Consider the following 17141-nt stretch of genomic DNA (forward strand, 5'->3'; position numbering starts at 1 on the left):
TTATATTAAGGTAAATATCAATTTGGAAGCATTGTAGTGTATGGGAGAATGCTAATTCATGTTAGTATAGTTCATCAGAATTTTAATATTTTCACTATTGTGTTTCACCTGAATAAGTACTAATTTTTAATAGGTTAATTAATGCATCTTTTAAAAATGAAGATTAATATGGACTTGTCACTTCTGACTAATCCTATTTGGAAACCACATTTACATTCAGAATTTGCCTGCCCATTATGAAAAAAAAATGTTGAATTTTCTGGGACCTTTGTATTTTCAAAAATTTTGATATAACAGCAAATTTTCAATTCTTTACATTTATTTTGAAGAAGGAAATTACAAGTAGCTCACATTTTGCAAAGTTACTTGGATTCATCACAAATTCAGAGCCAGCACTTCAGGAGTTAATGTATCTTATTAGGGGGACAGGAAATCTGGCAACTATTGCAGAAACTAGACCTAATGGTGCACACAAACAATTTGTCAGTCTTCTTAAATGTGAATAGCTTTCCGCAAAGTGGCTGCTCTTGCTTTGTTTGAACAGGCTAAACTTTTCCTTTTTGGACTTTAAATCTTAGAAGCGAAATGTGATCCACATATTCAATCAAAATCATTTAATTCAAAGCATATTTTGATTGGAACAAAGTTGACATGGAAAGAAACTCTAGAATAAAAAAGTTGAAAGGACTTTATATCATATATTTAGCAGGAAAATTTGAAACAGTTCTAATTAGGCTGAAAAAAACAGCTTTCTTCAATGTAAATTACAAAGGTCATATATCAATGTTAAGGAAACATTACCACTAGTGTTTGAAATCCAGCACATGCAAACATAACAGACCAGTTCATTTTAAAATGTGTGTGTGTGTATGTGTGTGTAGAAGGCTGTATTACATGTATTTGAAATGAAAAATACTTAAAATTCCGAGTCCATTATGTTGTATATTACATTCTTGCCAATCCAAACATTAACTCCTTTGAAACATACTACTATCTACTCTCAGATGAATTAAAACTCTTAATTATAAGTACAATTAAAAATTTGTAGAACAAATTCTTATTTTTTTCTTCCATTGAAAATATGATTACATGCATCCTATAATCAAATGTATACCAAGTCAGGAGCGTTACTCAGTGACCTTTATTTTATCTGAAACTTAGGGACACAGAACTTTGTATCTCAGAGCTGAACAGGGCTCTCTAGAAGCTGGGGAATGCAGTGGGGTGATAGGGCTGGCTGGACAGACCTCTTTCTTTCTGGTTATACAATTACTTCTGTACATGAAGTTTATAAATAATATTTGGTCTTATTTTTTTTATGAAAATAATTTATCCTTTAGATGTCAGTAGCTTTTATTTAGTTGTTTTTTTTTAAATGATGTGGTATGAGAACAAAGCATAAACATTAGCATTAATCTTGGAATTACAAGTATGAGAAGCACAAGTAATATACAAGTAAGGTTTCTTGGTCTTGGAGTAAAGAATGAACATAATTGAAACTGGTAATCTTGAGTTTATGTAATTTTTATATTAGAGACAATTTGATTATTTGAAAATAAAAGGAAATTGCTAGAGTAATTTAACTCTAAACCATGCATAGAATAAACACATAATTAATGCCTTTTATTTTCAAATTTTTCTTAAATAGCTTAGAATTTCTTGTAAAAACAAGCTATTTCTACATAAGTTATTATATTATTTGACTCCACTATTGAAAACAAAAATAACTTTATACAACATTTTTTATCAATAAATAACTCATTTCCTTAATGGATTAGTTTCACAAAAACATAGATTACATCCTTTCAATGAGATTTATTGTTAGACACATATTCATGTATGTTATAATTATTTCTGACACAGGGTTATACAAATTTGTTATTTATGAATAATTTACTATTATCTTTATAATATTAAAGGTTTAATTTGTTGATGTTCTGCATGCATACCAAGCAAATGAAAGTTACTAATAACTGTTTGTCTTTGACATCTGTATACTGTACTTTTTAGCATATCTCAAGTGTTTTAGTCTCTGTTTAATAGATCTCATTAAAAAAACAGATATCAGCCCCCAGACAGTTTGTCAAGACTAATATGAGTCCCTCTGGATTGGATTGACAATTTGTGTGAGGCTTCACATGATAGTCTTTTCATAGTCTTATTTGATCCTTAACAATTGGACATTAGTCACTGATTTATTTTATAATAACTCAGATGAGTTGTATATTATTGTATTGTGTTGGACATTTCAGTGGATTTCCTTTTTTACAAATTTTACTCAGAACACACAGTGGCTGTAAATGATGTCTGCAGCCCGCCCGGGGAGTCCTAAGGGCTGATTGGTCGGGTTTGGGAGCGGCATGGGAAGCCTGTTCCTCTCCCCTAGCTGCAGGCCGTATTTAACGCCAGTCTTAATGAGCACTGTCTGTCCTAACGGCTCTGAAAACTCCCAAATGCTTAGCGTGCCATGGGCATGTATTTATTTGTGACTAAAAATGTGGATATAAATAAGTATTTTATATAAAGAGTATTTTTAAAAATCTTAACATGTAAAAAGGCATTTAAAGAATTTTTAATGTTTTAGGATTTATGTTTTTTGAATCTCAAAAACAAAAGTTATAAAATATAATCCCAGGGTATTCTATTCTGAATTATTTGGGGTTTTTTTCCTCAATAATTTCCTAATCTTTGTCTTTACCTCTACCCTCAAGTCCTTAGTAACTACATTTGTTTATTATTAAATATTTTTGGTTAGGCAGTTTCATTTGCTGATATCAAAAAAATGTTAAAATCCTAAACTGACTTGGTACTGAAATGTACTAAAATGTTTTGGAATTCTCTCATATCCTTAGCAGTTGTTCTTTTTTAAAGCTTTGGTATATTTCAAGAAATGCTTAAAGACTGCTAATGATATTTCAATTTCATTTTAAAATTTTTATTTAAAATTTATTCATGAAAGTAATGTGTTTATCAACCTCTGGAAAAGATCTTGTCAATAATTCCATGATACCGTCAACCTCTTATGGTCAGACTAGTATGGTGGGGTGAGGGGGGGCTGACCCATGACACTGTGTCACCTCTGCATGTGTGTTTGTGGCGTAATGTGAGCACACAGTGTCTTTAAACTCAGCATTTGTGGTTAACATTATGAAGCGGTATCAAAATGTAAAGGTTTAAGCATCTAAATTGAACCAACTGCACCATTTTGAATGTGCATAAAGAAGTAACCAACATTAGTAACACTCAAGTTCTTTGTTTGATGACACATAAAATAAAATCATCCTAGTTTTTAGGGCTTTAATATTGAGAAAATTCATTTGTCCTTTGTCATTTGCTGAGCCTTCTAGAATTTTATAGTCTCAAATCACACCACCACGGGTACTCAGGAGACTTCTGACTGTTTTATCTTATTAAACAATTTTGAAATCATTAATTTTTAATTAGCTTGGATGCAGGGTTTTTATAGTTTCAATAGTGTGTGTATATGAACTAAACGTTTTTTATTTAAAATACTGGCAAGAGTATTATTTACCTAAATAAGTGAACGTTCTTCCTGAGAAGACATACTGAGTTTGCTTTATTTATATGGTTGTACTTTTTTTGTAGACTCAGAGATAGATAAAGCTTTTCAGCAGTTTACTGACTCAGATTTTGAACAACTAAAAAGGATGTGAGCTTAAAGATATGTATAGGTTCTTCCCTGATTGAAAGTTCTAATTAAGTGAATTGGAGAAAATTAACTGAAATTAGCTGTCAGAAAGTCACATTTAAATGAGTGATGAGCTAGTCTGGCAGTAAACATTTAAATGATATAAATTGCCATTTAAGTGTATGGTTTAATGTTTGTCATGCATTAATGTGACATGAGACTGCAGTGACAATCAAGCAGCTTGCTCTAATTTGAACATATTTAGGGCTTTTGTGTGGAGTGCACTGCACACAAATTAAGACAATTGCTGTTTTTATGTGTCACTTTAAACAAGTCCCCCACCCCACCCCCATTTCTTCTCAAGGCCTAATTTAATGAAACAAACATATTATTTTGGGGTGCACTTGCATTAATAGTTCCTGGATTTTGGGATGATTTTAAATCCGTGTATTTTAAATAGGAATTTATTTAAAGTTAGTACAAGCCATTCTTTTCTTATTCAAATAAAATATGAAGCAGTTTTGTGCTCGCTTACTGTTCACTAAAATATAAATACGAGTTTTTATAAGAGATCTAAAATAATAGCATTCACAATTGAAACTAAATATTTTTTAGTTATATTTTATTTTGGTATACCTTTGAAATTTGAGAATGGCATAGAGTTTTATTAACAAAAATTTTTAAATATTTTAAAGTATATCATATATCATGAAGCCATGTTAAATATTATCAGTTAAAAGAAATATATTTGAATTCAGCCATAAACATCTTTCTTATTCATAAGCATTTATTTTAATAAAGCATATATGTACACAAGTGTACCCTTGTGAACTAATAGGAACTTCTTTTTTCATGAGATGGTTTATGTTTTATTGGTTGCTTGCTATAAAAGTTAGTGGATTTTGTTTTAAAACGAACAGATTTCTTCTTCGTATTACTGATAACATAGTAGGTCACACCAAATATACATTAGAGCCATACACTTATTAATCTACAAATAAGAGTTTCAGGAAGACACATTATCTGGTATAACTTGGTATACTTCAAATTAATCTTCAGAGTTTGAGTTTGAGTAGTCCATAATATTGAACTTCCATGTTGGAATAATTTTGAACAGTAATAAATAACATACATATGAGTACTTACCTGAAAAATGAGTCTCCAGTTTTCTTAAAACTTTTAAATATTTCTAACTTTATTAAATTCAGAAAACATTGGTACCTGTTGTGTTTCAGGTACAGTGCTAGTAGCAGAGAATGTAGTGATGAATTGGAAGTGGATCTTGTGCCCAGCATTTCTACTGAATACTTGGTTATATTCATTTATTATTTATTGGACACTGTTATGTTACTAGCATCAGATAATTTGGAATCGTTTGATATTAGTACCTAGAATAATAATTCAGTAATTATAAGGATCCCTCCCAAGATCTAATTTGTTGGCATGAAAACTCAGTTGAAATAATAAATGATTTCGTTATAGTTGTTGCAGTAAACAACAAAATGTTTATATTTAGAAAAATTATAAGTATTTTAAGTGGATAGTGAATATGTGATGTTTTCACATATACTGTCCCCAAGTAGACTTTACATTGTGTGACCTTTCTGTGAGGCATAGATTGACACCTGTCGGGCCCTGAGTTAGCAGTGCGACCAGGATGGAGAGCCCTGCCCTCGCTGTGCTTGCCTGCAGGTGGTAGGATAATACTGGAACGGTAACCTTAACAGTCTGTTACAACTCTGTGTGATAATACCGGAAAGTCTCTAATTATTTAAAAAAAAAAAAAGAGAGAGAGAGAGAGAGGGAGAGAATAAATTTTGGTGGAAAAAAGAACATCAGAATAAATCCGTTCCCAGTAAATTTAGCATTAAGCTTTACTGCTTGTTCTAAATGTCTCTACGTATTTTAAAAATAGAATTCAGCATCATAATACAACCCATGCTCTTTTTTCAGGCCCTGGAGAGTGAATTTGTTTCCTGCCAGCTTCACCAGTGGATTGATCTTATTTTTGGCTATAAGCAGCAAGGACCAGAGGCTGTTCGATCCCTCAACGTGTTCTATCACCTGACCTATGAAGGCGCTGTCAACCTGAATTCAATAACGGATCCTGTATTGAGAGAGGTAAGTTATCTGACTGGACCTAGCAGGCATCTGTAGACTAGAAGGTTCTAGATAACGCCTTCCTCATGCCTTCATTTTACTAATGATGAAACTGAAACCAGATGGCCGAAGTGACTTAAGCAGGCTAACCTTTTAGTTAGTGACTTAGAGGGACTTGAACCCAGACTTTCCTCCAACAAAATGTCTGACTCAATATAAAATGAGAGCTTTTTTTTTCCTTTGTCTTCCAGTCACTTTATTTAGTCATTTTTGTTGTCATTCATACTACTGCAGATAAGCACCCCTCCACCCGCCCTGGCCCTGGCCTTGGCCTTGGCCTTCACCACGCTCTTGTCCATGGCCATGCATATGAGCATATATGTTCTTTCACTAATCTCTTCCAGTTCGAACTTAAGGGAAAAATGATCATACTTACAGTTTTTATAACTTTGAAGACTACTTACTAATTTAAAGTATTAGGAAAATAGTTTCTTAAAGAATTAAGATTGTAAGCATAAATCTACTTAAATGTGATAACACACATATTTATATACCTCTTGTATAATATATAAAAGTACATGTGTAACTCTATAGACATTAACAGTAGGAATGAAGTCTAAAACCTTCATACACTATTAAACTTGGTGTTAGATGTGATTGTTTTAGCTTTCTTGTTTATTTTCTTAAATAAAACACTCAAAAATGTTTTTGACAAATACAGGATTCACTAAAAAGTCTGTATATAGCCTTGCTTTTTTTTTTTTTTTTGTATTTTTAACCAAATATACATCATCCTTTTTCTAATATACATCATGTGAAAAGATTGTCCAAGTGAAGAAGTACCACTTTAAATAGCTATATAGCTTTAAAACAGGACTATATTTAAGAAACCAGGACTTTGATTCATAGGGAAAGTTGCATATCGCTTGAAAGGGTATGTTATTTGTAGTTTGTCATTTTCCACCAGTACTTGATGCATTCCTTTATAATTTGACATATGACCTGGTCATGTTGACAGTATATAATAAGTATGTAATATGTACATAATACATATTTAAGTATATTTGCCAATATATATTATCACGTAGTTTATGTGCTAAAGGTTAGTACACATACGAAAGCACCATGTACTTACTAGATGTACATTTGTCACAAACTGCACAGATGTACCTGACTTTACTGTTAGACTAGAACAGCATAGACCCATTGACTTTCTTTTTTATTGTTTTAGCAATATATGAATAGTGCTGCTTTGCTCTATAAATGTCCAAAATTTGATGATAGATTCTTCATCAAATATATCACATTTTTTATTTTTCATGTTCTGTATATCAGCGGTTTTCAATTTTTTTTATGTCATGTCACACATAAACTAATAAAATTCTGTAGGACACCAAAAAAAAATATTTTTTTGCCACCTGACCAAAAATTAGGTATAATTTTGATTCATTCACACCATATGTCTGTTATGTTGGTGTTTGTCTTTTTTTTTTTTTAATTTGACTATCTAAGGAAAAATAGGGCAGTGCCTCTGACTTAATAATCAGGTATTTCCAGTTTTAAAAATTCTTGTGGCGCTCTTGTTGAAAATCACTGCATTTCAGTAATTACCCATATCTCTACATAACTGAAATCATATATGTCTGATTTTATAATCTCCTGTTTTACTTACATATCAGTATCTATTATGTTGCTCTATAACTTGTATAGTTTTAATTTTGAAATTCCATAATATTCTATAGAGTTGCTTTGAAAATGTACTTAACACTGTTTCTCCCAGTATGGGATCTTTTTTTTTTTTTTTTAAAGACCTTTGTGTTGGTGTGTTCAAGATGATATAACTATCTCTTACACTTCATTGAGGTTTTTGCAACATTTGCGTGGCAAAGGATGGCTCTAAGCCTGAATTTGTGATGCTGCCAGTTACAAGGGAAAACATTGAATTAGCTCGTTGCTTCCTTTATAGAACAACCTGCATAATTTGCTCTTGGTTTTTATTCTGGATTGACTGCCTTCTTCCTCATACACAATAATGACTTACCAAAGGAATTTACCATTTACTATTTACAGTACAATCTACAAGAGCATCGGTTCCATAGAACTCTCTGCAGTAATGGAAATGTTCATTATATCTACACTGTCCAATATGGTAGCCACTAGTCATGTGGAAATTCTGCACTTGAGTGGCTAGCGTGAATGAAGAATTAAATGTTCGGTTTTAGTTAATTCAAATTTAAATAGGCACATATAGCTAGTGGCTGCCATATTGGACAGTGGACTTCTAAAAGACTTTCATATATTTTTGATTATCGTATTTTCTGTATCCAAATTTAGGGCATGTGGTTAGACATTAAGACAATAAGTATTTGTTAAATTACTCTTGTAGGATATTTGAGATTGGACATACTCCATTTAGACATTAGGTATGTAGTTGATATATATGTGTAGACTATACTTTTCTTTCACTTAAGCTAACATACTATGGCTTCAAATAATGTTTTTACTGTGGTAAATAAATATAACACAAAATAAGCCACTTTATCCATTTTTGAGTATGCAGTAGCTCAGTGGCATTAAGCATATTTACATTGCTACACAGCTATTACTACCATTCATCTCCAAAAGAATTTCATCTTACCAAACTGAAACTGTCTACGCTTGAAACAGTGACTCCATATTCTCCCGCCCTGGGCCCCTGAGGACCACCATTCTACTCCATCTCTAGGAGCGTGACTGCCCTAGGCACCTCTTAGCAGTGGAATCATACAGTATTTGTGTCTTTGGGGGTGGCTTCTTTCACTCTGTGTAATGTCCTCACAACTCATCCATGTTGGAGCATGGGTCAGAATTTCCTTCTTTTTCGAGGCTGAGTAATAGTCCATTGTATGGGTGCCCCACATTTTGTTTGTTGTTCATCTGTCCGTGGATGAACAAAAAAAACATTGTTTCCACCTTTTGGCCTTTGTGAGCAATGCTGCTGCAAATGTTGGTGTATATCTAGTTCAGTCCTATTTTCAGTTCTTTTGGATATATACTCAGAAATGGAATTGGTAGGTTATATGGTAATTTTATGTTTAACTTTTTGAGGAACTACCATAACAAATAAGTTTTTCATATTTATTTTTCACGATCAACATTTACCAAAGACGAAAACTTTTGTTTTGAGTTTCTTTGACTTTTTTTCCCCCACAACCCCAAGTAGTTAATATTGTCAGCAAATTAAACTTCGACTGCAGAGTTTTCCACTCATCACACCTTAATTTATTTTTATATTACATATTATATAAACATATATTAGACTCAGCTTTCATTCTAAAAACGTGGCCTATTGTGTTCTAAGTATGGTAGGTACTTGATGTTCTTGAAAGAAGGTATCACTTCATTACTTAGTACTATTTATATAAATTCACGTAGTTCACAAAGTCTTCTGAATACTAGTAAAACAAATGTGATAACCTTTTATTATAGCCGTTCCATATCAGGGGGAAGCCCTGTGGCACAGAGCCAGTGTGAAACAGCAGGCTACGCACACAGACAGAGAAACCAACCAATGAATAAATGTGGGTTTGGTTTCTGGCCCTGATGTCTAGGAGTTCTGTGCCATGAACCTGCCTGGGACTCTGTTTCCAGCGTGTTTAGACCTGGTTTGATAGTGCCCACCCCATGGAGGATTATATGAGGTACAATGTATATGAACTGCCTAGATGGTCCCTGTCCCGTCATAAGCACTCAGCACGTGGTAGTTCCTTCCCTTATGCTGGTCATTGTTAAGTCCCTGGGTTAGGAAACACAACTCTAAAAAGAGTATGACTTGCTGATGGCATCCTAGAAAGAATCATAAAATGTTAACATTAGAGAAGTTATTAGAGACTGTTTCCTAGAACATACATGCAGAGTTCACTATAAAGTGAAGCAAGGAAAGAACAGAAAACAACCATAGGTCATTCATTTATTCATTTTTTTTTTAACAACTCTTTACTAAACCCAAATTATGTAATAGGTTATAAGGGGTTGACAGGCCCTGCCCTAATCTGGGAGTTTATTGTCCAGTGGGGAAATATGGGTAGGTAAATAAAGGTAATACTCTGTAATAAATTAGGTGCAGGGACAAGTACACTGGATGTATGTACAAGAAGAGAGGCCAGGCACCAAACTCAGGCAGGCAGAATACAGGCACGTTCTCTGGGAAATGAGAGGCTGGAGCTGTAGATTAAAAGATGAATAAGAATATTGGGTAGATTTGTGAGCAGAGGACATCTCCACAGAAGAAACTGCATAAGCTTCCTACACACAGATGACAGAGAGCGCGGCTGGAGAATGGAATGAACCGAATGTGATGAGGTGGGAGAATACAAAGGAGCCAGACCACAAGGGCCTTCGGTGCCGTAAAAATACATTTTAGCTGTAGTATAAGGCACAGATTGAAGGTTGAAGGTTGGTTACATAACCATGTGTGTGTTTTAGAACATGTCTAGAAGAAGATTGAACATACCAGAACTGAAAAGTACCAACCTAGCCAGGTAGCTTAGTTGATTAGAGCTTCCTCCCAATACGCCAAGGCTGTGGGTTCGATCCCTGGTCAGGGCACACGCAAGACTTAACTAATAAATGCATAAATAAGTGGAACAAGTCTGTGTCTCCCTTTCCTTCTCTCTGTGCCACCCCCCTCTCTCCCTTCCCCCTCCGCTTTGTTCTGTCTCTCAAATCAATAAATAAAAATTTTTAAAGAACCGAAAAGTACCCATTGGGTTATTCTCAGAGTTCTTGGTGATCTTAAAGAAAGTAGCTTAGAAGGTAGAGGACTGCGCTGTGAATGGTTGGTAAACAAGTAAATACAGTGAGAAAGGAAGTAATTGAAGGGAGAGTTTTTAACAGCTTTATAGAGATTTGGCTCACATGTGATACAATTCACCCATTTAAAGTGTCCAATACAATAGTTTTTAGTATATTTACAGTTTTACAAGCATCACCACAATGTAATTTTAAAACATTTTCATTACCACAATAAGAAACCTCATACCCATTAGCAGCCAACTTTGTTTTTTTTTTTTTGAGGATATAGGTTTACATTTATTTATTTTACTAGAAGCTTCCCACCCCCACCCCCTCCACCTTCTGGATATTGGAAGGGACTTCTGACCCTTTCCTTTTAAATGGAAGAGAAAAAAACCTAAACTGAATTTCTTTTTGACAAGAACTTTAAGAGGTTGTTTTTTAAATGGATAGATATTTGACCATGTTTCTGTTATTGAAAAGGTCCAAAAATGAGGAAAGATGTCAAGCTGACAGGAAGGAAAGCCCAGGATAGGCTACCAGGCTCGGTGCTGAGAGGAAAGCAGCAGCATCCGGAAGACGGAGGCCGGCGCTGGGCCGCGGGGAACAGCACTGCCTGGTCCGAGGTTAAAGCGGGGAAGGGCGCCGGGGCGCACGAGCGCCGGTGCCTGAGCGAGGTGGACGGGCCCGCGGCTGTGAGGGGCCGTCCCACGGGCGAGATAGTGCTCGTGGACGTGCACCGCGCACACTGCTGGGTTTCTCAGAGGGTCCCAATAGCAAACGAGTAATTACGTCCCTTCCCTGCGCTGTTTCTGTGTCCTGGGCAGCAGGAGCGCGGGCGCAGGCAGAGGCTTACTGGGGGGGGGGGGGGGGGGGGGGCCTGCGAGCGCAGGGCAGGGCGGGGCCCGCGTGGGGGGGGCGGGGGAGGGTCGGAGAGCCCGGGCTGGGCCGCGGGAGTGCGGCGGGGTGTGTGAGCGGGGTTGGGAGTGGAAGGGCAGTGGGCAGAATCGGCCGAGGGAGGCTTCCCGAGTGGCCGGTCCGGACTCGTGCGGACAGATAAGGAAAGGGCCGCTGAATTGGGACGGTTCGTTCTTTTGGTCATGACCCATTTTTTCAGCAGGTACTCATTATGTTCAAGGTGCTAAAAATGTGGAGATTGACAGGAAAATCGGGCGGGAGCTCACTTTCTAACGGGGTACACAGAAAATGGACAGTAAAGACTAATGTTACTTAGTGGTGATACGAAGAAAGTGAGGCGGGCTGCGGGGATTGAGAGTAGCTTGGAGTAGGCCCTGCGGCAGCCCGCCCCGGCCTTCATTCGCACGCTCTTTCCCTCCAAACGTTGGGAGTGGAGCCGGGACGAGCAGGCCCAGCGAGGCAGGTCCCACTGCCCTGACCCTGGCCAGCCACACACCGGCGACCCCTCCACCTCCCTGAGGCTGGACAGCCTCCAGGTCAAGTCTAGTCACAGGCCTTCTGCAGCTGTAAAACCCTCGGGATCGCCATCGCCTGGTTTACTCCCCACCCCCTTCTTCAGGCTGCGCCGCCTTCTCCTCAGAATCTTGTTCTTCTAAAATGCCTTAACATCTCCAGCATTAATACATTTGTGCATGTACCTGACTTACATTAAAACATTATTTCTGCAAAATCACAACAATGGTGCCAGCTTAGATTTGTGCCTTTCTAGTATTAAAAGCAGACTAGGCTCATTCCTGTTCAGTAGCTGCACATTATGTATTCCTGTTCACTACTATATTTTTAGTTTAATTTGGGACACTTAAATGTTCACAGTCATACCCAGAGGCAAGTTGTCTACGTACAAGTCATGTCTTCACCTTCTACTTAGGGAAAGCTCTATTCCTCTTGAGAAACTTCTATTCTAGAGCGAATGGTTAATACGTATGGCATAGTAAGTAATCATAAAAATAATCTCTATTAAAAAAGCACTAAACGAAAGAAATAATAACCGTTAGAGGACACAGAGTAATCAGAGAAACAGCCTGCAACACATTAAACTTTTATGTTGTTTTTAATTTTTAGAAAACAGCTGGGTTATCAATATATAACAATGTCTGCATTTGCATACATCACAGCAGAAAGAATTATTTTTCAGGCAAATATGCTAATTTTCCAACTAAAGGATATATCCTTCTCCTTAGCTGTTTATTCTAATAGACCTCTTTACTGTTTTATTTTGTCTCTTTGGTACTTTTTTTTTCCCTTTTTTGACACATTTACCATTTTATAAAAATTAGTTCTGTTTTCCTAGCATTACATTCTTTTTTTATTTTACAAAAATTGATGTATGATTGCTCTAGTCAGATAGCTCACCTGGTTAGAGTGTCGTCCCGATACACCAAGGTTGCAGGTTCAACCCCTGGTCAGGACGGATACAATAAATACATAAATAAGTGGAACAACAAATCTCTCTCTCTCTCTCTCTCTCTCTCTCTCCCCCCCCCCCCCGCCCCCTCTCCCCACTTCCCTCCCTTCCTCTTTAAAAAAAAATTGAGTTATAATTGACATTCCTTATATTAGTTTCAGATGTACAACATAAGGATTTAATATTTGTGTATATTGCAAAATGATCACCATAATAAGTCTAGTTAACATCCATCATCATGCATAGTTACATAATTTTTTCTTGTGATGAGTACATATATTCTTTTACAGTCAGGGTTCCAAAAATATTAAAAGCTGGTTATTTTCTGGTTATTAAGCCCACTGAATATGGTTTGACTCATTCATTTATCTTCCTTCATACTTATCAGATGTATGAAGATCTTATCAACCTTTTCTAACACCGTTTCAAAAAAGCTAAAGAACAAGGAAAGAAGAAATTTTAAAAAGAGAGAAAAATAGGATACATTGAATTCTGGATTAGGTATGAGTAAGAATAAGTATTTTTATTAAAGGAAAAAGCCTTAAAATTCAAATTCACCAAATAAGTACATGATGAGTTGAATATTAATTTTATAAAGTTAACATAAGTGTTTTCCTTTAATAATTGAGTTAATATGTTTAGAATATAATTGTATTTGCAGGCATGGTTTCTAGAACAATATTCTATTCTTACTTGCCCAGGATGCAAATATCTTGCCAATTCTCATATATATATTTGCTATAACCAGAAGTTGAGTGCTCAGTTATCAAGTCCTTAGTATAAAACTATTCATTGATAGTGTTTTAATAGAGTCAGGTGTTTTTAAAAATTATACGTATACTGATCTACTTGAGTGAGATGTGTACACCGTATATAGAAGCACAAAGGAAGAGCAGCCTGTCTAGATTAAGGGAGTAATAACTGTCTGAACATAATTTTTAAGAAATGATGAGTTAAGTAGGCAAAGCAGTAGAAAGTATAGGGGAAATCAGGGCAGAATATAGCGTGTGGGAAGGAGTGCAGTTCAGGATTTATATGACTGGAAAAAAACCATGAGGTGGTTGGAGAAGGCATAAGAAGTTGGTGATGAAGAACAGCGAGGTTGATGGTGCCATCAAAACATATTTGGAACCACTTACGTCTGTCTGTCATTAGCCTAAGCCACCATCATTATCTCCGCTCTAGGCTGGGATTGGTGGATCTGGTCACCTTTTCCTACCCTTAACCTACCTACAGTCTACCTTCCAAAGACTGCCAAAGTGAATTTTAAACCGTAAGTTAGATCATGTCATTCCTCTACTTAAAACCTTCCTACTTTTTACATTAAACACAGAATAAAATCCTACTTGATCCTCATGGTCCGGCCCCTGCCTACATCTCTGATCTCACACCATGCCATTCTCTTTTTCATTCGTGTGCCCTGTCCCAGTGCCCTTCCTTCTGTTCCTGTCCACCGGAAGGTTGCCACTGACTTTTCAGGCACCTTTTTACGATAGCCATTCTCTCTGACGGTGCCACATTGTCATGTGCTGGCTCCTTGTCCTTTGTGCCTCAGCTTAAAGGTCATCTCTTTGGTAAAGACATGCCTTCACACATCAGCCGAGTTTTTTGGTTTGTTTTTTTTTTTATTAGTTTTAACTTAATTTACAGCAAAAGCATGTGGTATAGATGATACCGATTCTTTGAAATCTGCTGAGACATGGCTCACCTTGGGATATTTAGTTTTTGTAAATGTCCCACGGGTACTTGGAAAACGGTAGTTCTACCATTTTTAGTAGAGGCCATTTCACAGTAAGACAACGAATAAAGAGAAGTGAGGAGTATAATCTGAGACTATAATTTTTATTATTAATATCAGTCATTGTTCTGTGCAAAGTTTGACCTTAAACTAAAGAATTCCGTACTGCTCTTCTTTTTCACTTCTTATGCTCTTTTCCTCTCTCCCCGCTTTCTCTCCTCAAGCCGTCAGTTCTTACTTTTTGCTCCTGTGTCAGGTGTGTCTGTCTACCTTTCTGTTACCAGTCCTTCTGCTCTATAATTTATTGTTTATTGGATGCGATAGTCTGAGAAACCAAACAACCAGATTTGGTAGAACTAAATTAAAGGTAAAATAAGCAGGTTTTGATTACTTTACCAGGTACAAAAATATAAGTGACAGTAACCAAGAGGTGTTCTAGTGAAGGAACTGAGAGGTTCAGTGGAGCAGAATAGAGCTTCCAGAAATAGACATATTACATAGAGTATATGATAATGGGGAATTTTAAATCACTAGGAAAAGGCTTTTTTAAAAAATATTTATTTTTTGACAGAGGGGAAGGAAGGGAGAAAGAGGGAGAGAAACATCGATGTGTGGTTGCCTCTTGCACGCCCCACACTGGGGACCTGGCCAGCAACCTAGGCACGTGCCCTGACTTGGGATTGAACTGGCGGCCCTTTGGTTTGCAGGCCGGTGCTCAATCCATTGAGTCACACCAGCCAGGGCAGGAAAAGGCTTTCTTATTCATGTGATGTGAAACAGCTAGCTGTTTGTTTTTAATATAAATTAATTCAGATCCCTATTTCACATCTTAAAGTGAAAGGAGTTACAACTGAATTACATGTATTTATTTGGAATAAAGGATATGTTATAAATGTAAAAAGTGGAACTATGTAACTTAGAAGATAACATACCTGAGTAGTTTTATAATCATGAAATGGAGACGGTCCATATCATAAGTCCAATATCAAAACTAAAAGTCAATATGAAAATTGATATATTTGGCTACCAAAAAAGTAAAGTTTTTGTACATCCATAAAAACAACAAATAACAAAGTTCAGGAACAGAGAATCCACAAAAGATAGAATACAAACCAGAAATGAAAGTGGTTTATCCTCACTAATAATCAGTGGAATTCAGTTTAAAATTCAACAGAATTTTTGCCTATGGAATTATCTGAGATTAAAAAAAAAGAAAAGAAAATTCCTAATGGTGGTTGGAAAACAGACATTGTCATATATTTGGTGAGACTCAAAATACGTTGAGCCTTTCTAGTAATCTATCAATTTTTAAAATGCAGTTAGCACTTAACTGAAAGGGACAACTAAGCAAGCATGCAAAAAAGGTCAATTGTATAGTTGTTTTTTTAAAAAAATACATAAATGTCTAACAATGTAGAACTGGTTTAATAAATATTGATAAATCCATACAGTGAAATGCTATATAACACCAGAAATATTGCTATAGAGGTCTATATGCATTGCCATGAAATGATATTTTGCCATATTACAGAGAAAAACATTATGTTATGAAACATAAAATACAAATTTTATATGTGTGTATATATGCGTATATCATCAGTGTAGCCAAAGATGGTCATTATCTTTTGTTAGTGAAGTCATGGAATTCTTTCATTTGCTACTTTCTGTTTCACTTTAAAATCAAAGGGAAAAAGCCAGCCTACAAATCTCTCTCTTTTGAGGGGAAACAGCCTCTCTTGAAAAATCTGAACGTTTAACATGAAGATAAGGATACTCACTTTGCTTTTGGCTTTTTGGAGATTTCCTGTGATTATTTTCTGTTTTTTGGCCATGTTCTATGTTGCTAGGATAATGACTTTGTATAATGATCTTCATGTAACTTTGATAAAGGTGAAGGAATTTAAAATTTAACTTTTATCTCAGAAATCAGAGTATCTCCAGTCTCTTAATATCCTATTTAATTCACTGAGCTATGATTTTTTTCTTACTTTTTAGCTATTTGAGTTTATTTCTTCATTTTTCCCATCACATTTGAGAACCAAAAAGATTACTTATACTGCTAGGGAAGATATCTTTGATATATCACTGTAAATTGTAGTTCCTGTCATTTTTTGTTATTGTTGTTTTATTTTGTTTTTCTAAAAGCAAGAAGGCTTTTGGCCTAAGATTCATGAATTCTGCATTTTTGGGTTCACTACTTAGTTGGGGGTATGTGTGCATAATTAAATTGTCATATGAAGAGCTTTAAGAACTTATTTATCAAAGTAACCTGTTAACTGTAAAAATTCAAATAATATGAAAGGATAAAGGAAAAGAGTGGAAAGGCCCCATCCCCAAATTTGGACTTTGTTAACTAATGCCAGAGTCACATGCTAAAGTTGGCTATGATGGTTCCAACCTCTGCTGCAGAACTCATCGCCTTTTGCTAATGCTCGAAATCCCACCATCAGAGATAATTTATTTGGTTACAAATCTTGTGTGTGTGTTTTTTAAACAAT

At 35.7% G+C, this 17141-nt stretch overlaps 1 protein-coding gene across 2 annotated transcripts in view; it reads left to right on the forward strand.

Moving 5' to 3' along the window:
- LRBA (LPS responsive beige-like anchor protein) overlaps nucleotides 1-17141 on the forward strand; it is a 520386-nt gene that overhangs the window by 447392 nt on the left and 55853 nt on the right. For both annotated transcript variants that reach the window (XM_054562615.1, XM_054562626.1), the window contains exon 48: nucleotides 5603-5770. In XM_054562615.1, coding sequence (XP_054418590.1) covers nucleotides 5603-5770 — 168 coding nt within the window. The remainder of the gene's footprint in view (nucleotides 1-5602; nucleotides 5771-17141) is intronic.

This window comes from Pteronotus mesoamericanus, unplaced genomic scaffold (assembly GCF_021234165.1).
Source record: "Pteronotus mesoamericanus isolate MK-2021 breed Mesoamerican mustached bat unplaced genomic scaffold, CSHL_Meso_final contig_163, whole genome shotgun sequence".
NCBI classification, from domain to species: Eukaryota; Metazoa; Chordata; class Mammalia; order Chiroptera; family Mormoopidae; genus Pteronotus; species Pteronotus mesoamericanus.